Source organism: Erpetoichthys calabaricus, chromosome 13 (genome assembly GCF_900747795.2).
Source record: "Erpetoichthys calabaricus chromosome 13, fErpCal1.3, whole genome shotgun sequence".
Taxonomy (NCBI): Eukaryota; Metazoa; Chordata; class Cladistia; order Polypteriformes; family Polypteridae; genus Erpetoichthys; species Erpetoichthys calabaricus.
Genome location: NC_041406.2, coordinates 48,400,192 through 48,422,980, shown reverse-complemented (window position 1 = coordinate 48,422,980; position 22,789 = coordinate 48,400,192). Strand labels below are relative to the sequence as shown.

Below are 22,789 nucleotides of genomic sequence, written 5' to 3'. Positions count from 1 at the left end.
ACTTCAGTGACACATCTGTGGGGAATCGGTACTCACTATCAATCATTTTAATGTTGATAAGTAATGGCAGCCACATCTTACATCATCAGACAGTTCCAGACCAGATCTGCCGAAGCTAAGTTCCTTAAAAGTATTGTAGTGTGAATCTTTCTGTTGATCTAAGCCACTCCAAGTCATCTATGGTCCAATTTCAAACATTGTTAATCTGGACTAATCATGATCAAAGGAATAATGATCCAAGAAAGAAGTGCCACTCCATTACTAGGCATCACGCACAAGTCACACATATTAGGTCAATTTAGAGTCATCAGTTCTCAAATTTATCAGGCTTGTAGTCTGAAAATGTGACTATTCATACATGATCCTTTAAATACAATCTTGAGGAATGATGGAAATCCATCCATTAATTCCCTGAGCTCACTTATTCCATTACATGGTAGTGGGGAGACGGAGCCAGACCAGCAGGTGCAAGGCAGGAATAAAACTTGGATGTGACTCTGATTACTTATTTACGCCGGCCAAATTAGACTTGCCAATCTGCTTATCTTTAGGATGTGGAAGGAAATTTAAAATCTGGAGAAAAGCCAAACAGACGAAGATAGAAAGTGTGAACTTTGCACAAAAATCAAACTGAAGTCCTAGAAATGTGAGATGAGGCATCAGCACTGATCATTGTGCCACTGTGCTGCTCTATAATATACAATAATTGTGTCTTTATTTATTAATTTGGAGAAAACTTAATATGATCCTGGCATTTGGTCACCTATTAAAGGAATACTCCACACAAAAAGGATATTTTTTTATATGTTACTTACCCCATGTACTTTGTAATGAGGGTCGAGAAAAAAGTTTAATCTCATGTCTTATTGCAGAAAAAAGAATTTAGGATAAAACAGCAGCCAATAGCGACCAATGCTGTATAACCACAAATGATGTGAAAAAAGAAAAACAAAATCGCATGTTACTTGTGTGGCATGGTCCACATGTCAGTTATCCAGCTGTATGATGAAAATGTGCACAGCACATGCCTTTTTATTAAATATATTCTTTCAGAAAAGTCAGTGCACATCAAAAACGGAAAACTAAAACCTCATGGGAACTGCCATTTTAAATTCAAAACTGGAATCGACCAATGAATGAGAAGGAGAGACAGGTCTTCAATTCATAAAGGCAATCCCACCAAATTTTAGTTCCCAGTCTTTGACTAGCATTAATTTAGGATAAATTTAGCAATATTGTGCTATAAAAGTATTATGCACTTTTCAAGCATACAGCTGGATAACTAACATGTGGATTATACTGCATAAATAACTTAAGGCTTTTCAGACTGTTATACAGCATTACTCTATAATGGCTTATATTATATCATAAATCGTTTTCTCTCCATTCTGCATGAAACATGAGATTAAATATTTTCTTGGCCACCAGGTGGTAACATTTAAAAATACATAATATTGGTGAGGAGATTTCCTTTAACACTGCTGTTTAATTTTTAATACAATTTGTATTTGCTTCTGTTCTTCTCAGATGCCCTTTTCTGTGCTGAACCCTCCTATTTGACCACATAGCTTATTTCAATTTCAGTCCAACATTAGAGATGTAAACGTAATTTGCATTTCATCCAGTCTTAGCTTACTTGTTATGCACTTTACATAAATGCTACAAACATATCTAGTGAGGTTCAAAATATCTGGCAAGGCCTTGAATGCCTAAGATTTTATTCTTACCTGATCCAGGAAGTCCAGGTGGGCCTGGATGACCAGTAGCTCCAGGTGGACCAACAGGGCCAATGGGACCAGCATGCCCAGTGTCTCCCTTTTCTCCCTAAAGACATACGTAAAAAATGCATGATTTTAATTTTCATGGAGCCTGGTAATAATCAAACTATTTGTTGTTGTACATTTATGACCAAATACATCAAACTATTAAATTTTATCATTAATGAAGACCAAGAAATAAAACTTGCTTATCATTCATGGGAAGCCAAAATAAAAAAAAAAAATCCAACTTGAAGTTCAGTTTAAAAGCACATCTTGTAGCAGGACAGAATACTTGGGGAACCACAGCAAGTGCAAATCTACTCCATGGGTGAAAGAGATAAATGCCGCACTCTTATTTTTATGTAGGCCATAACAAACACATCCAGAGTTTGACTTTTATTACTTTAAAGTTTCATGAGCTTATTAGGTATACAGGTCATAAAACCCCTAAAAACATTCATTGCTTCATTTGCTTGCTTCCTCAGAACTGTATAGCATTTAGCTTTCTAATAAACAGCAAACCAGAGTGAATTCTGACCAAGTGTTTTATTAAAAAGGCCTCATGGCTGCTTGAATCAGCTATTTTCCTTGGCCTCTTGGCTCCTTTCAAGTGCTGTCCGTCCCTGATCCTTTAAAGAACCAGTTATGACTGATCAGTTAACAGTAACAGTAACAGTAAGTCTGAGAGTAGTGACATTTAGCTTCTTTCTTCTCTGAAAAAACAGGGGAAGAATAAGAGAACAATTAACTCTGCTGCCTCAGAGCTCCTGGAGACTAGGCACAAATCCTGGTCTGGTTACCATGTGGACTCTGCACATTCTCTCCATGGGGCGTTTCTTGCTGGTTTTCTATCCCAATAACTTACTTGTGGTGGGGTCCGAAGGTGACTGCTTTTAGACTGTTTATTACATAGAGCGTAACTGAACGCCCCAAATCCCATACTCATACCCCACTGTCTGGATTGACTGCTAATATACAGTACTTCAATACTTAACTCTTTCTTTTATAAGATAATTAGATGGGCTACCAGAATAGGTGGGAGAAAAAGTTACACATTTATTCATAATTAAACTTAAGGCCTCCAATTGTGCCAAAAATATAAGCAAATTGACAAAGAGTGTAGGTAAAATAATGCAACCTGATAATAAGCAGTTTACCTTGCATCCACAATGCTTACTAAAAGATGGCTCTCTGTTGTATGATGATTGCTATCTGTTCCGGCTTGGTCTTAGCTTTGTTACCATATGGCTATTGAATAGAATGAGAAATGGCCTGGCCTCCTCCATGGATGGAACAGCAGAGAGATGCTGAGGAAGATGGTATCTCCACAGGATGGAAAATGGCAAATGAGAGACCGTAGTGTGAAAACCTCCATTTATTGCGGTTCTGTAGCCCATGAAATGCCTCCTGGACCCAAGGTAGGATTAAGATCCCCACAGGCCCCTGGGTAACTTAGAACTTTAACAGAAAATTGGACATATTTTTGAAAATGCAGAGCATGGACACCAGGTCAGTTATCGCAGTGTGGTATTTCTTACTTTGATTTTGGCATGAGACTCGATTACTTCATCGCCTCTGGGGGATAGGAGTCACCTCAATCAGTGTGCAGATACTCCATTTTTTCATCAAGGGGATTGGTCCAGTTTAGTATTCAACCAATGAAACAGCTCAGGCATGACCCAGCCCCAGTTCAGATGCTTTCTTTATGCATTGTAAGAAAGGCGTTATATTGTGCCTGACCCAACACAGATTCACACGGAGGCACGTATAAAAATTAAACAAATATTTATTTTTCTTCAGCTGGAGGGCACATCTTCCCCGTAATCACCCCAGCCACAACATAGTCCCAAACACTAAAACTACAACACCAAAACACTCCTTTCTCTTCTACCACCACTCCTTCACAAGCTTAGTCCTCCTCCTCCCGACTCTGGCTGTTGAGTGGTGGTTGCTGGCTCCTTTTATGGTCCACCTGGAAGTGCTCCAGGTGATTGATCACCTGTTTCCGGTTGCACTCCCGGGTGGGGCTGAAGATTAGTCCAGCTTGGCTCAGGGTGGCCACCCCAGATCCCAACAGGGCTGTGGAGAACTCCATCTCCCATGAAGCCCTGCGAGAGACTGAGGCACCACTCCAACCCAGGGGGGCGGCCATCCAGCGTCCAGGGGGAGGTACTGCACCGTCCAGGGCTGCTCCCCCTGAATACCCATCAAAGGGTCGTCCACCACAGCATGTATAACTCCTCTCCAATTTTAGACAAACATGAAAGAAAGGACGCACCATTAATTAAACCTTAAAGTGCCTTCTCAAACTTGCTTTTCTTCCACAGTTATGCATTTACTTGTCCTTCCAGTCTAGGCTTTCTTCCTGGCAGGAACCAACCCCAGATAGAGCACCAGTCACTCACAGCATGAAAATTTAAGGTAGAGAATTAACTTAACCTGGACATCTTTGGAATATGAGAAGAAAAAGGAACATCTAGAGAAAATACATTGAGCCTCCACAGACATTGACTAGACTCAGAAATGGGTCCCTGGATGGGTGGAAGCAGTTTTTGACTCTGGAACATACATCCATCCATATAATTCTTTGGTGTTCAGTAAAGACAAGAACTAGCAATGAACAGACCCTGCGAGAGAACAGCCAAGGACATAATGACACAGCAGATCATTTAAAGGGGACAAGGCAAAGTGGGCAAAATTACACCAATTTTTTTCTTACTTTTTTTTTTACCAAGAGATTAGATAATGTATAGAAACAAGCTATTAATAGAAAACGAGTCAAATAAAATCATTAGGGTAGTGATACACCACAAAGTAAATTGTGGAAGTAGGAAAAGCAAATTATCTCAAGTCTTTACTTCAGGGGCAGTTACTTTCTTTGTAGCTCTTGCATTTTATTGCTGCCTAATCACTGATAGAAAAGTAGTGGAGTGATTCTTGTTGCTGCTATCCTGCTTGTAGACGTCTATGTCTAACTGATATCGTTTTGGCCGTGTGGCCCATAGAAGGAACATACTGCTGTAAATGACACATGGTGACTAATACAAAAAAAAAAAAGGCCTGTGAACGTATTAGCGCAACATAACAAGTTATGTGCTGATCATCAGTGAATGGCATGGAGACTACAAAATAAAACTGAGTCCAGCTCCTACTGTTCTTGACTTTGACATGAAACATGAGTTGACACTTTGCTGAAAATAAACCTGGTCTTAAGAATGTATTCCAAAGTAATACAATAATTTTGTGAAAGAGCTATCTAAGATTCTTTCCTTTCAACACCAAATTTATAAGAAACATTATCTGTCCACCCATTTCCTGAACCTTTTCAATCTCAGCAGCCTAATCCTGACTACTGAAGCAATAAAAATGATGCAACTCAGTTGATTTTGCTTTAGTGATATTGAAGTAGGTCATTGGAGGCAATAATAATATGAAATCTTGAGCCTGAATGTTCACAGAAGTGTCAGGAGACCGTACTATATATCTTCAGTTGGTAACATGAAGGAAAGTGAATAGCTCTTAGTAAATGTCATGATATTCCCTGGATCATACAATACAGGAAGTGCAGAGGAGCAACGCGACGCAATACACAGTCCTGTTTATACCATAATGTACAAAGTGAGGGGTCATAGGACCAATATAGCTGTAACATGAAAGTGATCAGAACTCTTTAAGCATTTGAATGTGATGTTAAGGATTAATATTCGTTAATGGCTCCCTTGTGTGTTGCATTTTGCCTTTCTCATAATTGCATTATGTGAAAAAAGGTAACTGGTATAAGATAAAGAAAGGGTGTTAGCTGAAGGCAGGACCCCTGAGCTTCTGCCTGGTCAAATTTAGCTTTGATATGGAGGTTATTTAAAGTATATGATGTTTTTTGTTATTAGATAGATAGATAGATAGATAGATAGATAGATAGATAGATAGATAGATAGATAGATAGATAGATAGATAGATAGATAGATAGATAGATAGATAGATAGATAGATACTGTCCAAAAAAGCTAAACAGGTTGTCTGGTTTAAAAATTACACCTCAAATTAAGTTTTTTAAGCCCTGCATTACAGCATGTTGCACATGCCTTTAGCAGAATATCTATTGTAATAAATAAACAAAAACACATAGGCAAAATCTGTAAGTTAAGTTATTGTGTTCATAAGAATTACTATGAATGCTTTAAAATTATTTCAGTTTTTCTCAGGTGCCTCCTGACTCGCCTGTACAAGAAACCCCCACAAATGATATACTGTTCAGCTGATCTTGATGTCTAGCTATGCCAGATGTTGAGCTCTGGAACCAAAAAGTCTTCATGTTTAGGGCCATTTCTGGACCATGTTTTGTACAGGAAATTACACCCTTATGATAAAGAGTAAATCAATAGGTGTTTTCAGCAAAAATACAGTAATCAGAAAGACTTGAAGTTGTCCATGCCATATCAATTGACCCCAGGGGTTCACCCCCTAATGGGACAGAAGGGGTCAAAGTTACTTCTTTTCACACTTTCAACTTAAAAAAAAAATAGCGATTGATAATACAGGCATGTGGAGAGTCATTTTATGTTATTTTGAGGTTGCTGATCATGAATATAATACTTTCCAATTTGTATTCTTTACCAGTGGTCCTAGCCCTCTAAACCCCACTCCCAGAAGATTAAAAATGACAAATTTCCAACATGGGGATATGGAGGATTATTTTAGACTATTTCAAGGTCAGTGATTACAAATATGATGATATTTTTGATTCTTTACTAGAGATCTAAGCCTCTGTGGACCTCTATCAGAGGGTGAAAAATGACACATTTGTTTTACAATTGAGAATATTTAGATGTTAAACATTTAAATTGAAACACTCATTTAAATATTTAAATATTTGATGCAGCAACTGTCCATCCATCCATCCATTATCCACCGCTTATCCGAGATCGGGTTGCGGGGGCAGCAGCCTAAGCAGGGAAGCCCAGACCTCCCTCTCCCCGGCCACCTCCTCCAGCTCCTCTGGGAGGACCCTGAGGCGTTCCAAAGCCAGCTGGGAGATATAATCCCTCCAGCGTGTCCTGGGTCTGCCCCGTGGTCTTCTCCCAGTGGGGCATGCCTGGAGCACCCCCCCAGGGAGGTGTTCAGGGGGCATCCTAACCAGATGCCCGAACCACCTCAACTGACTCCTCTCAATGCGGAGGAGCAACAACTCTACTCTGAGTCCCTCCCAGATAACTGAACTCCTCACCCTATCTCTAAGGGAAAGTCCAGCCACCCTCCGGAGAAAAACCCATTTCGGCCACTTGTATCCACGATCTTGCTCTTTCGGTCACTACCCAAAGCTCGTGGCCATAGGTGAGGGTAGGAACGTAGATCGCCTGGTAAATCAACAGCCTCGCCTTTTGGCTCAGTTCTCTCTTCACCACGACGGACCATTGCAGAGCCCTCACTACTGCGGATGCCGCAACGATCTGTCTGGCAACCTCCCGCTCCATTCCTCCCTCACTTGGGAACAAGACCCCGAGATACTTGAACTCCTCCACTTGAGGCAGTAATGTGTTCCCAACACTGAGAGAGCATTCCACCCTTTTCCGGCTGAGAATCATGGCCTCAGATTTAGAGGTGCTGACTCTCATCCCCGCTGCTTCACACTCGGCTGCGAACCGCTCCAGTGAGAGCTGGAGGTCACTGTCCGATGAAGCCAACAGAACCATGTCATCTGCAAAAAGCAGAGATGAGATTCTGAGGTCACTGAACAAGACCCCCTCCGCTCCTTGGCTGTGCCTAGAAATTCTGTCCATATAACTTATGAACAAAATCGGTGACAAAGGGCAGGCAGCCCTGGTGGAGTCCAACCTCAACAGGAAACGAGTCCGACTTATTACCGGCAATGCGGACCAAGCTCCTGCTCCTCCTGTACAGGGACTGAATGGCTCGTGACAACGAGCCTTGTACCCCGTACTCTTGGAGCACACCACACAGGATGCTTCGAGGGACACGGTTGAATGTCTTCTCCAAATCCACAAAACACATGTGGACTGGTTGGGCAAACTCCCATGGCCCCTCTAGGATCCTGGCCAAGGTGAAGAGCTGGTCCAGTGTTCCACGACCGGGACGGAATCCGCATCGACGAACTCTCTTCTCCAGCACCCCTGAATAGACCTTACCGGGGAGGCTGAGGAGTGTGCAACTACTGTATTATTGTTTATTATGTACTTCTGTCTTATGAAGTAAATCGTTACATTTCTTTTGAGCACCCCGAATATGTGGGGTTTATGCTAATTCAGACTACTTTTTTACTACTACTGTATATAATGTTGTGATGGTGTCATATATCATGCTAATTCAGAATTTTTGATATACTGCAACTAAGACAACTATTTTAACCTACTGGTAGGCTTTAACATTACATAAATAAAATCTCATAGAAGAAATAAGTAAAGGCTCTGACAACTGGAATATAGAAGGAATTATACATATTTGGAAAACAACATTTTAACAAAAAATGTTTTTTTCCTGAAGCAACAAAGTTCACATTTACTTGCAAAAATAATTGACTTATTGTGATAACTGCTTTTAATATATAAAGTTTAATAACATACAATTGCTGTGCTGGTTACCTGCTTCAACTGAAGAGTAAAACATTTATATGTGACTTGTTTGTTGCATGAGGTAGCTAAATGATTAATTTTAGTATGTTGTTCAGCTCAAAATTATGCAGCCCAAGAGTTTGTAACTATATTTAACCAAATCAACTGCAAGATTGAGTTTCTATATTTTTAGTAGATAGAGATGTCACTTCATCAATGTGGTTAGGCTCCAGTTTAGCTAGAAGCTGTTGCCGTGTTCAGATCAAATGAAAATTACTTATTTTTCTACTTAAAGCTTATTTTCATTAGTGAAAAAGGGCAAAGTAAAGTATATTTTTAAAATATGTCAGTTGCTTGCTCACTAAGAAGCAAGTGGGTGGCACTTCAGTCTCGTCCCTGCCTGTGTGGAGTTTGCATGCTGGGTTGCTCTTTGTAAACAAAGCATGCAGGTTGTTATTTTACTCCAGTCTGGCCCAGTGTGAGTTAGCTCTGTGACTGACTTGTATCCATTTCATTGTTGGTTCTTTCTTTAAACCCAAGGATGTTATGATTTTTGTATTAAAATTAAAAAATTAAAAATGCTTATGGATAATAAAACGATCAACAGAATGATATTAAAGGTATGGAGTTAGTATATTGGTAGCTACATATTGCTAACACACAGAATAGGCAATCAGCATGAGTGGTACTAAACGGAAGTCATGTTACATGAATGATAAAATGTTCACTAAAACCTAAGAAAATATGCCACAGATTTTTTATTTTGTGTGTTGCATTTTTGTCAGTTGTCCTGAGGAGACACGCAAGTATGAATTTCATTCATTATACTATGTACATATGACAGTAAACTTGACTTGCATAGTGAGATAGAGACCTCTATAAATGTGATGACTTCTAAAAACACTGACAACATGATTTCTAAAAGGCCTGCCCATGTGGTTTAGATCAATCCTCATTAACTGATGACACCATGGGAAAGACACAGCTGAGGCACTGTTCATAAGGCTACTGGTCATAGTGATTGACCTCCACTTTCACATCCAGTAAACCTCCAAATTAAATACACAAGCTAACCACAAATGTATATTCTATGTCATAAAGGGTACACATCAATCCACAGTATGAGATATTTTAATAGCCTTTGTCCATTACTGGTTAAGACATAAAGAAATAAACTACTATGCCAATTCAAGCATAAGCACTTGGCAAACTCAAAATATATTTCGCAAATTGTTCTAGGAATATTTAGACGAATCAATCCGCTATCCTGGAAGCCAGCCTAGCCACTTCTGACAAAATGGCATCCTCCTCAGTTACAGGATGAGCCTGGAATATCCTTCTTCTTCCCAAAAGAACAGCTGTTGAGCCACATACTACAGAATACAAGAAGCTATAATTGCTTGCTTTTAAAGTTAATTTACTGGATGTCCACAGATCACTTTTAAAAATCAAATAACTATATTTTGTTTAAAAAGAAAAAAAAGGGTAAAGTGACCTGGAACATACAGTATGTGCTTCATACATTCATACATACATACATACATATATACAGTATATATGTCCAGACACCTGGTTAATACAGTTCAGGGTTGGGGGGTTGTAGCCTCGCCTATCCTGATAGTACTGTGATATAAGGTGACTGCATCACAGTCCATCACAGAGCACAATCAAGCACACACCCAAACGGACTTCAAGTTAGAGTCACCACTGATGGTGACATTAACAATGCATTGTCATGCTTTCTCCTAGTCAGAGCTCACAGGGAGACAAAGTATCTTGCAGCCCATCATATGACAATAAGGAACAAAAGTGCATTTATAAATAAACATTACCTAACTGAGCATTTTGTACATTTTCTTTCTGCTTAATATTTTTTATTAAATTACCGTATGCACTGATACAAACTGGAAGGCAGGATAATCTCAAATGTCTGTGTCATCCTGTCCCAGTGCCTCACCCTAACTTTCACAAGCATGCACTGTTACTTTTATAAATTATTTATTTGCACTATAATAAAGCTGATTGGTGAATTTCCAGCCAATGATTAATCACTGGTTTGCCTCCTGCTTCCATACGAACTTCCAAACGTAAATACTATTTATAATCATTTTTCCCTTATTTAAGTTTTCCTTTCCATACACCTCACCTACTGTAGTAGCACTGAGCAGAACATCAAGTCCCCTGGTGAATGCTCTTGGCACTTTCAACAGTAAAGTCTGCAGCCACTCAGTATGTTTGTGTGAATCAAAGGAATAACCAAATGATGACCCACTTCAACTTCTCTAAAGCATACACTGAGCAGTCACTTTATTAGGAGCACCTACCTTTCCTATCTCCTTGACACGTTCATTCATTTATTTACACATTTATTTTCCTAACCTATATACTACAAGGGGAGAATACAATGTGTCAGCATCCCTGAGCATAAGTCAGGAATTCTGTCCTTAGATGGGATGTGTGTCCATCACTAGATTAATTCGCCAGACCTGACTGACTACACTAACATATATGTATTTAGGATATGGTAAGAAACCAGAATAAATTGGAAAAAAATCATGCTGGCACAATTAGAATTTGGAAACTCAACACTGACAGGGTCCAGAGTGGGATTTCAACTCCAGACTTTGGAAGTAAGAGCCAGTACCTGTGTCTTCCACGGTACGTGCAGACAATCCCACTTAAAGTTAATGAAATATGGCAATAGATTACATGTGTATGTGTTTAAATTAGAGCAAAGACAAAACTAAAGATCTAAGGGACTTTAACAATGACTTCATTGAAAAACAGATAGAGTGTCACGATTAGGCATGAGCAAATCCAGTGGAGTTTGCTTTGACATGATTTCAGTGAAATCATGGAAATGTTCGCGAACTTCACTAAACTTAGGAAAATGCATTGAAGGTAATTCAGAATGAGGGATTGAACTAATTTTTTAAGGTATTGTGGTGGTGCAATGGTCTTTTAAGTATAGTTGGCAGAGAAGCATCTGCCAACTATACTGGACCGATTATTGTGTCCAAAAATATCACCTGAGCTGTGAAGCAGCAGAGCTTACCACTGTGGCCTTGTGCTTTAAACAACAAAAGACGAAGATGGAGTGATAATCACATACAAAATGTAAATGGCCACAAAGTACCAATAAGTAAAAAAAAAACCTCATTGGGTTCACAAAGTTCCGGATCTTCATGGCACTGATAGGCCATGCCACACAGCAATTTTTAAATTTGCACTTCACACACCTGGCACATTTTTTTTTTGATCTGTATTAATGTCTCACACTTTTTCATCCAAGTAGAAGTTAGAAATAGTAGTAAATCTTTCGTTATTCTCATTATTTCATAAGGTCTGATGTGTTTTCTAATTCAGGAAAAGGGAGGTGTCAGACTCCTTTAAGATTTATTTTGACTCACACCATGCTGCGTGGCTAATTGTGCAATTAGCCATGCAGCGTAGTTACTAGAAAGTAAGTGCAAAGAGATCAATGCTATATACTTTGCAGCAGTGTTTATTTATTTCCCTACTTGAATTTTGGAGTGCCAGCAGTAAATATATTCATAGAAGTGTGTACCAACACAGCCACAGAGCCTGTGTATTTACTCGTGGGGCTGTCCCTGTCACAACTCGATTTATTTACATAGCAAGAAACAAAACAGGCTTCATCAAGCATAGAATGTATAACCTACAATAAACTTATGCAGAACAATAAAGTATTTTAATAATATTCTCATTATAGTCAGCTAAGGAACACCTCAAATTAAAATATTGTTCGGCTAGTGACATATCGAAATCGTGTATGGAGTAAATTATTCACAAATCTGTGAAACAGGTTGGGCAGTTCCATAAAGTATGAATTTGAATACACCATACACAGGTGTCAAAGTTCTGCACGTATATGATCAGGTAGGGCATTGCTATCCAACATGACTGCTAAAGCTCTATGATGGGACACTGACCTCACAAAGCATCTTGGGGTACTGGAATAAAAGTTTACCTAAGCTAGTTGCATGGTAGATTTTCAGGAAATCTTTTTGGCAAACATGGAAATTTGCTGTAAAAAATTCTTTGGGGTATTTCCCTAATCAAAACCATTCATGAGCATATTAGAATCAGCATCCTTACTGGGAGTTTTCCCACATGGCAGATGTTGCTTTCAGGGGGGTCTAATGCCCAAAGTCTGTTAGCTAGTTTAGCCTCAATCTCCAAGTCACTGTGTGATACTTAGAAAGATCATTAATCTGCTCCAAATCCAAACAAAAAAATCATAAAAGTAAATGTACTGTACCTAATGTATGTACTTGTAAACTGCTTGATGAGTAGCTTGTTGATGATTGTGAATGACCTGAAGAACACATAGCCAATGACAGCAATGTGGTTGGAAACGGCTGCTAAAGATGACTGATACAACTTATCCAGAGTAACAGCCAACTTAACACAAAATTTATGAACAAAGAATAACAGGATGCACAACTCATTATACCTTGTCACAATTGGTACAACCGAGTGTGAAGCGGCTGGGATGAGAATCAGCACCTCCAAATCCGAGACCATGGTCCTCAGCCGGAAAAGGGTGGAGTGCCCTCTCAGGGTTGGTAGCGAGATCCTGCCCCAAGTGGAGGAGTTCAAGTATCTCGGGGTCTTGTTCACGAGTGAGGGAAGAATGGAGCGTGAGATCGACAGGCGGATCGGTGCGGCATCCGCAGTAATGCGGGCGCTGCATCGGTCTGTCGTGGTGAAAAAGGAGCTGAGCCGCAAGGCAAAGCTCTCAATTTACCAGTCGATCTATGTTCCTACCCTCACCTATGGTCATGAGCTATGGGTAGTGACCGAAAGAACGAGATCGCGAATACAAGCGGCTGAAATGAGTTTCCTCCGCAGGGTGTCTGGGCATTCCCTTAAAGATAGGGTGAGAAGCTCAGTCATCCGGGAGGGGCTCAGAGTAGAGCCGCTGCTCCTCCGCATCGAGAGGAGTCAGATGAGGTGGCTCGGGCATCTGATCAGGATGCCTCCTGGACGCCTCCCTGGTGAGGTGTTCCGGGCACGTCTAATCGAGAGGAGGCCCCGGGGAAGACCCAGGACACGCTGGAGGGACTATGTCTCTCGACTGGCCTGAGAACGCCTTGGGATTCTCCCGGAAGAGCTAGAAGAAGTGGCCGGGGAGAGGGAAGTCTGGGCATCTCTGCTCAAGCTGCTGCGCCCGCGACCCAACCTCGGATAAGCGGGAGACAATGGATGGATGGATGGATGGTTTTACTTGTGATATAGCTAAAACAGAAGTTCAGATGGGTCAGAATATGATGAATACTCAGGCAATTTCATACGTCTTCCGCTAACCATCAGCAGTATATGCTTACAGTATTAGTGCATTAGGGGTGTTTTTTTCATGGTGCACATTTGGTCTTTGTTATTTTATTAGAACAGTGTCCAAATACCACAGGCTGTGAATATCATTGCTGATCAAATGTCTGCTTTCATGGTTACATAAACGTTTTCAATAGGATAACACCCAATGTCATAAGACTATGAAAATCCAGAAACGATTCCTGGAAGCAGATAGTAAATTCAGTTTAAAGTACTGACCTACCTATTCAACACATGCCAATCAAACAAGCAACTGTGGGAAGGTTTGGATGAAGATATTTAGGGTAAAGATCATTACCAACTAAACTGCAGCAATTTTGAGCATATTGGAGTGGAAACTGGCAACTGTCCAGTGCTCAGTGATTGACACTTAGCCCTGAAGAGTACAGGCTGTTGGGAAGGCAAATGGGGAACAGTATGGGAAAGATGCTTTATAAATTTAATAAAATCAAATCAGTAGTAGATACACTTGTTGTGATTATTTCGGGAGAAAATGACAAGTCTACATGAACATGAAATTGAACGAAGTGTGTTTTAGGGATATCAGAAGTACTGGTCCATAAACAGACCAGAGTCATTGCACTGAGGACAATAAGATTAATAAGCAAAATCAAAATGTTAGCTGATCCATTTGTCCTCTAGACCTCACCCCCTCACATTTCCTTCAGGCTCTCTCTCCCTCTTTCTCATTTCTGCACTCAAGCATGTCATCGACACTTCAATATGCATAGGGACATTTCACATAACATTCAAACGGACTTTGATAACCCCACTACTCAAAAAGCCCAACCCACACTCAACCCATCTCTGAGAGGCTATTACAGAGCAGTCTCTCTTCTTTCTCTTTATCTAAAACTACTGAAAGTGCTGTCTTCACTCAATTCTCTTCTTCTGCACAACACGATCCTAATCAATCTGGCCTCAAGAGGGGCCATTCCACCCAGACAGTGCTGTTGATTGTTGATGACATGCTATGGTTGGCTAAAACTACCACTATGCCACCTGTGCTTATCCTTCTGGAGCTATCTTCTGCTGTTAATAATGTAAACCATCAGATCCTTCCACCCAACTTCTCATTACTGGGAATACTCTCAGACAGTTTGAGTCGTATCAGGCAAATCCTGTCAGGTGTCAAAGACAGGAGAGATGTCAAAGTCACATCAGGTGAGCACTGAGATGTCTCAAGGATCAGTTCCAAGTCCTCTGCTCTTCTCTGTGCACACCTCCTCTCTATGTCCTATTATCAGTCCTACAATTTCTCATAGCACTACTCAGCTGCACTGTTGTTCCCTCCTGAAGGCAACGCATCCTCTGAAGGAATCTCAGCATGTTTCAGTGACATTTCAGCATGGATAAAGGAACACCATCTCCAGTTTAACCAATTAGCACATAATCCTGGGGTGATAATTGTTGACCAGCTAAAGTTTGCTGATCACATTTCAGTAGTCTTCCCTTCATACAGATTCAATTTGTATAACATCTACACTATCAGACTGTAGCTGACCAGATCAACTCAAGCTGAGCTGCCCACATTTATCCGAACAACTGACTCCCTCATTGTGTTTAGGAAGTGTCCGAAAACTTTCCTGCTTTGTGAATATTTGCTTTATTGCTAATGGTTTTTGATGCTAGGTTCTCTTTGTACTTAAGGTGAGGCAAATTTATATTGTATTTTAATTAATTTAATGATTGCTTAGTTTTAAAGTGCATAGTAACTAATGTTGACTCTCTTACGCTGACCTCTTTGGATAAAAGCGTTTGCTAAATGAATAAATGTAAATATAATCACAGCAGTATGTCAGGCATCCCTACTGCAAATTATTTTATACCATTTAATGTGTTACATGTTTTGCTTGAAGAACAAACAAAAGAGTGGCTGAATATTCAGGGTTTTTTTTTAAACATCTTTTCGGCTTGTTTCAGTAAAGTAGTTTGTTTAATGTAAATTTCAGAAGTAGTGCAGACATAAAACACATGGAGGCCCTGAACAATTTTTCATAGCCACACCACATGTTTATTGTGCTTTCTGATGTGAAATTGTTCAGCTTGGGAGATCATTTTATTGTTTCTTTATTGCTTTTGGCTTTATAGGCTTAATATGATTTGGCTTTATATTGTGTGTGTTTTATATTGAGTGCTAAGAATACAACAATGAGATCAGATTGGTATTGGCGTTGGTCTCTTATGACAATTTAATTGTGTTCTATTGTCTATGTGTTACCTATGAGAATGCAATGAATGTACCAACAGAGAGCACTATTGACATTTATTTTAATAAACAGCAATAATTAAACAAAAAAAAAAAAAACTTACATGTTTTCCTCTTTTGCCAGGTCTACCAGTTGGGCCTCGATGTCCTGATACTCCAGGTTCTCCCTTTGGACCCATTTCTCCCTTATAAAAAAAGAACAATAAAATTTTAAAATATGATACCTCCTTTACTATACAAATATTTCAAAACCTGTAACAGCAGTTACATAGCTTCTGAAAAATATGGATCTTTTATTTCATTAGAGAATAACTCAAAATTACACAATGCAGATTAAAACCATAACTTTTGTTTTTTCATGTTAAGGATCAGTTCTGAAATTTGTGTCACAAACTGTGTTTGGTGATTATTCTTAACTATACAGTTACGGAAACATGAGCTTTCACATTGAAAACAAACATGCATTTAAACCACACTGCGGTAAAAATGTATTGAAAGCTTTGCAAGAGGAGAGTTTCAGGACTTTGTACCTTTCAGCATCTTGGATGCTATGCCTAGAAGTTTAATTCATTCCCAATATAAAGAAGTAGCAAATTTCACAGATGATGGCACAGGCCACTTTCTGAAACCTCTTAAAAAGTGACACTGTAACAGTGGTAGTGATTATAAATGCATTTTAAATAAAAAGAGATGAAAACAAAACTTCCAGCTAGTGTGGGCAGTGGGAACACAAACCTTTAGTGGAAGCTCCTACTGCTAGACATTCAACAGTAACTATATGTAATGCAGTTATTCATTAACATCTACAAATAAAGAAGCAGTTTACTTTCAGATGTGAAATGTAAGACCTGCAATTGTATTTTGGAAGACATTTAATATATTTCAGTGGTATTTTTTCTGATATTTCTGACAGCTGTTTTGCAATATCCCTAAAAGTGCGCCATTTTTGAATCATTTGACTTTTTTTGTGTTGGATAAGAAAATGCATTTATTTGCTGTATGCTACTATGTATTTTCTTTCACTGATGCATACTTACATGCTTCACATGCACATGCCCCTAAAGTAGTGTTAGTTTTCATTCAACGACAGCACACTCTATGTATATACAGTAAATGGCTGAGTTTCATTATCAGTGCCAGAATTTATGATTGACTTTTTATTTTTTTTATTTGTAACTTCTAAGATATTTTGGTCTCAAGTGTATTTTATCATTTTGATTGGCACTTGGCAACAAATGTGTTTGAATTAGTCCTGTTTAAAATCCACTTGTGTCACAGTGGTGCCCACTGCCACTTCCACCATCATATCACTCACAACGGCACAGATTATTCTATTTAGCAAATGTTCAAGTAATAATGGACACTGATGGCATGCATGTGTTCTGTCCTAACTATTAAAATGGTACAATGCTCCACTCTTGTTACAGTATGTACTGCTATAGCTACTGTAATTGCCAGCCCTGTAAAATCCCAAATTTGAATTTAAAAAGTTACAAACCTTCTGGCCTAGCATTCCAGGTAGTCCCATATTTCCCTGTAAGACAATAAATTCTTTAATTATCAAATGTAAGTGATCCACAGGGTAACAAATAAAAAAATACACCAAATAAAGGGTGTTAAATGGTACCATGTTAAAAATGTATGTTCATCAATCTGTTTCAGTTTGTATCACTAAATTATTTCTGGAGTAAGAATGGAATTAAAATGAGCATTTAAAAAACTAGGGGGCTTTGCCCCCTGCTTGCTTTGTTTGCCCACCCCCTTGCCTCCGCTATGTGGCAACCTTTTCGGGTCTCTGCCGCTCGCGATGTGATACAAAGGGAAACACATACAGTTTTTTTGTACCTCCTCTTTGCTCAATCAGCTGCTGGCTTGCTGCTGTTGCTGTGCCGCGTGATCTGCATTTCTTGCGGTGCACTTCTGTCATATCACCTATGTCCATATATTTCGATCTCTTTGTCTCTTTACCTTTTCATTAATATCGCATTGAATTTTGATCCCGTGTTTGGAATTACATCGTGACAACACAGCGTATAACTGCCTGTGAGTGAATATCGTTTCTTTCTCTCTACAAGAAATGTGGACACTAATAAACATTTTAAAAAGTTGCTTGCTTACCTTTTCACCTTTCAGACCTTGCTCTCCTTGTTCACCTCTAGATCCCTTAGAGAAAACAATTGAAAAACAATCAGTTTATATCTAGAACAGGAATCACAGCAAACGTTTTTCAAGCTGAGTAGGGAAAAGTGCTACATTAATACAATGTGAACATGCCCTGGACAAGCGGGTTAGGGAGATTGATGGACTGAGGATCACATAACTAATTTTAAATTCTGTTGAAAGTACAGTATATACTTGCTCAAAAAACACCTTAAAAGTGGGAATAAACAAAATTGTCAAATAAAATATTTAAAAAGTTTTCACTTTATTTGGTAGAGATTCAGATCCTCACTGGACTGATGGATCAATTTATTTCTGTCTACATTTTTTGAGTAGAAGTTATTTATGGAATCAACCCAGAATCCATTATGAATGATGCAAATAATTGTAATCCTTAATATATCATGCAAAGAATACAGATGAGACAGATTCACTTCAAATATAAATTATCTCACAAAAAATTTTGTATTTACAAGTACAGGACAAAGACTGTGAATGTATATCGGGATATATAAGAAGAATAAGTCATAGAATTATGTTAGTACCTTTTCTCCTTTAAATCCAGGCAAACCCTGTGAAGCAACAATAGCATATGTTACTCCAGAGTGAATCTACATGCTTTACCATTACAGAATAATAAAAAAGTACAACCCTTCCATTGTACCAAAATATATTGAGCAATCATAAAATCTCTCTATATAAAATATCACACATGACAGAAAAAACCTTCTCTTCTGCAGTGCAACCTCAGAAATAAATGAGGAAGGTTTAGCGAGTGATACAACAAGATAACAATCCTCTATTTCTTCCTACAGCAGAGACGACCTCAACCAGTCATAAGTGCCATGAAGCATCCAGTCCTCGCCTACACATCTGCCTCATCGGCTCCTGGTGCTACTTAAGCAACAAGCAAACAAAGCAACAGAGTCATTTTGAACCAGCCAGGGAACTCAACCTTCACATATACAGCATCCACAAAAATCCAAACAGCTTTCAGAGGAAGAATTGACCTTTTTTTCTTTTGCTTTCAATCTTCAAATTACACAGGGTAGTCTGTGGCACTCTTTTTGCCAGTCTCTATTTCCAGGATCCTGCTATATAAAATATACGTAAATTACATACATTAATTCTTTGCCATCCTCTTATCAGTGTCCTGTTGTGGCCTTGGAATGAAGTGTGAGATATTGACCTCATGAGAGAGAGACCTAATGACAAACCTTGTCGTTTAAGTCATTAACACTAATCTGCATGGTTGTAAAATTGCTTGCAAGATGCCGGCCAGCTAACCTTTCATGAAGAATCATTGGAAGCGATGAGTTTTGTTTTATTTTCATTTCATCCAATATCAACAGAGGTGGGTAGAGAAGCCAAAAATTGTACTCAAGTAAGAGTAGCGTTACTTCAAAATAATATTACTCAAGTAGAAGTAAAAAGTAGTCATCCAAAAAATTACTCAAGTAAGAGTAAAAAAGTATTTGGTGAAAAGACTACTCAAGTACTGAGTAACTGTTAAAGGGCCAGTCACGGATAGTTGACACAGACTGCTCAGCCAATGAGAGCGCAGCAGGTCTGCCATGCCTCAGAGACCCGAGTTTGATTCCCCGCTGGGGAGAAAGTGTTATTTTTTTTTTTCTTTTTAATGAGATCGTTATTTTTTTATGTGGGAAGCTCCTTTTAAAATATTTTTTAACAATTGAAACTGCAATTAACATGAACAAGTGTCCTTATAACTGTTCTTATTTTTAAGTTCTGTAAGACATACACTGTCAGACAGATCACTGAATAATGCACAGACAGGCACTGTATAATAGAAGATATAAAACTATCAGGAGAAAAAAAACAGATAGATAGATAGATAGATAGATAGATAGATAGATAGATAGATAGATAGATAGATAGATAGATAGATAGATAGATAGATAGATAGATAGATAGATAGATAGATAGATAGATACCGTGTTTCACCCGAAAATAAGACAGGTTCTTAAATGAATTTTTCCTCCAAAAGATGCGCTAGGGCTTATTTTTCAGGGGATGTCTTGTTCTTCCCTGAACAAAAATCTGCATTTCTCTCTATTATAAAAAAAAATCTTGGAAGGAGAAGATACATGATTTTCTTGGAAACACTTTAATGTCCCGCAAGACAAGGCAGTGAGACAAAAGGACAGCTGCTGCACATGCTTTTAAATGATCGACACGCAGCACTACAGCAGTAAGACAACAGCTGATCCAACCGTGTCTCTTTAGCGTGCGTTCATGACAGTCCAAACCAAAAGTCAGGGGACCTTAACAAAGATTGGGAAAACTGTTACCTCAATCATGAAATGCACAAGACTCTAAATCAGAATTAAACATTTTTAATTGTGAAGCTGAATGAAGAGTAAGACCAATTACATTGTCCGATAAACTTTGGTCACAGAGAGAAGCAACCAGGCAGGAAAGGAACTATAGGTAGTGTGACAGGGGGCCGGGATGCCCCTGCTGTATATGTTCCGGGAGAGCAACCATGGGCAGCTCAGTACCTCCCCCGGGACACTTGGTGGCAGCCTCCCTGGCCAATGGTGATTCCCCAACCTCCCGCAGGGCTCCATGGGAGATGGAGTCCTCCATAGCCTGGTTGGGAGCTTGGGTGGCCACTAGGGGGTGCTGCCTGGATTCCACAGCCCGGCTGGACAAATCTTTAGTGGTCAAGCACCTAGAACACTTCTGGGTGGGCTATAAAAGGGGCCAGCCACCACCACTCAGTGGCCAGAGTCGGGAGGAGAGGACAAAACTTCAAGGGAGGAGTGGTGGTGCCAGAAGGGCGTGTTTTGGTTTACTTGTGCTTATTGTGGGACTGTGTATTGCCTGTGGGGTTCACGGGTAAGACATGCCCCACAGGTGAAGAAAAATAAAAGTCTTGTGTTTATTTTATACATGCCTCCATGTCAGTCTGTGTTGGATCAGCGCCAATATAGCGCCTTTGTTACAGTAGTCAAAGCCTACAAGGGAATACTGGATGCAAAGAAAAACAAAAAACAGTCAAAAGTTCATTGGTGCGAGTTGGCCATCTGCACTAGAAAACCAGCGTCCATAGATTCAGCCACCCAGCATAGGGATAGGCAACTGCAAGGGGAAAAGACATGGCAGCTACTGGTTGGATGTGTTCAGCGGTTTTACAGCCCAGATAGGAAAAAACGATGAGGCACAATAACATGCTGCTTGTATTAAACTGATACATGGCAAGTACACAGCCAGAGACATTTACTAAAGATGAAAGCTAGAATTATTTCTCAAACAAGTCTGTTTACACCTATAAACATAATAAAAAGTGGTGTCTCTTTCATTTCTGGCATTTTCTAAAGCAATCAAACAGCATTTCAGAAGACAAGCTAAAGTCACTAACCTTGGGCCCTATTGGTCCTCGTGCACCTGGCAATCCCATTAGACCTGGATCTCCCTTTTCACCCTGAAATATGAAAAAAGAAGAAATGAAGTCTTTTGGGGAATACAGTCATTAAATAAATACAGCTAAGGCATCTGAAATGTTGTTTTCCTGTCATCATGGATAGTGTGGTAGAAGATATTGTACGATAAGCAGCTGTTAAAGGACCAAGGCACATTTCATCTGATGCTGGTAGTCTGCATTCAGTGCTGATAAATTATAAGCAGCCACACTGCGGATTTTCCTATAATATCATCTGAAAATATCCCAAATGTATAGGAAACTGTAACACCCTGGATTATCACATTTAAACCCAATGTCCACAAACCAAATCTTGGACGTCAAGTTGCCAAATGTATTTAGAGTTTCTATTACCAAAAAATATTTGAATATTTGTACCACAACATATGTCATCCAATCATCCATTTTCTAATCTGAGGTGTTGAATGCAGACTTACAGAAACCCACAGCCTACCCATGGAATCACTTCGAAAAGAGCAAGAATGAACACTGGCTGAGGTCAGTTCACCACACGACACACTCATGGATGCACTCAGATTTGCTCACATCACAATTGATATTTGCCAAACCATCTAACTGCATATCTTCAGTCTGTGGGAGGAAACTGGAATATCCAGAAAAAAAATAATGGAAACAGAGGGAGAATACTTCAACTCTACACAGTGGTGCTACAAGCTGGGAATTCAACCCTGTATCTGACTTCACACAATGCCACAAATACAAATCTTTAAAACACAATTTCAGATATAGTGTATCATTTTGGTAATCCAAAGCATTACATATAATACATTTTTAAGCATTTTAGAAGAATCTGTTGTCTTGGTGCAGTTCACACCCGACTCAACTGGGAATTCTTGTATTTAGATAGGGGTTGCATGATGGTGCAGTGAATAGCATTGGTCCTTCTTGATTCTGGAGACCTGGTTGGACCCAGCCCAGTTTGGACTTTACATGCTCTCTCTATACACATTTTGTGTTGTTTATTCCAGTTTACTTGCAGATCTGAAAAGTAGTGGAAGTGAGGTAAATCGGTCCAGTGACGCACTCATTGCATTTTGTCATGTAGCAGTTCCTTCCTTGCATCCTAAGATGCTGCAGCTTGTTTCAGAAGATGTATTAACCTTAAAGTGATAGCGTGTCCATCAGCCTTGAGGACACCATGAGACTTTTAAGACAAAGGCTTTGATTCTGAAAATGATACAATTTGGTACCCGGCGGGGGTTCATGCCGGCCGGGATGCCCAGGAGGACCGGAGGAGGGCTTGTGCCTCCTCCAGAACACGAGGGGGCGTC

The 22,789-nt window shown here is 39.5% G+C and overlaps 1 protein-coding gene across 1 annotated transcript in view; it reads right to left on the bottom strand.

Annotated features, from left to right (window-relative positions):
• The window catches only part of colq (collagen-like tail subunit (single strand of homotrimer) of asymmetric acetylcholinesterase), a 79,306-nt gene that overhangs the window by 10,920 nt on the left and 45,597 nt on the right, over positions 1 to 22,789 (bottom strand). Inside the window, exons 7-12 of the mRNA XM_028818212.2 lie at positions 21,438 to 21,500; positions 18,598 to 18,624; positions 18,011 to 18,055; positions 17,391 to 17,426; positions 15,997 to 16,077; positions 1,728 to 1,824 (exon numbers count right to left, since the gene is read on the bottom strand). Of these exons, the coding sequence (XP_028674045.1) occupies positions 1,728 to 1,824; positions 15,997 to 16,077; positions 17,391 to 17,426; positions 18,011 to 18,055; positions 18,598 to 18,624; positions 21,438 to 21,500 (349 nt within the window). The remainder of the gene's footprint in view (positions 1 to 1,727; positions 1,825 to 15,996; positions 16,078 to 17,390; positions 17,427 to 18,010; positions 18,056 to 18,597; positions 18,625 to 21,437; positions 21,501 to 22,789) is intronic.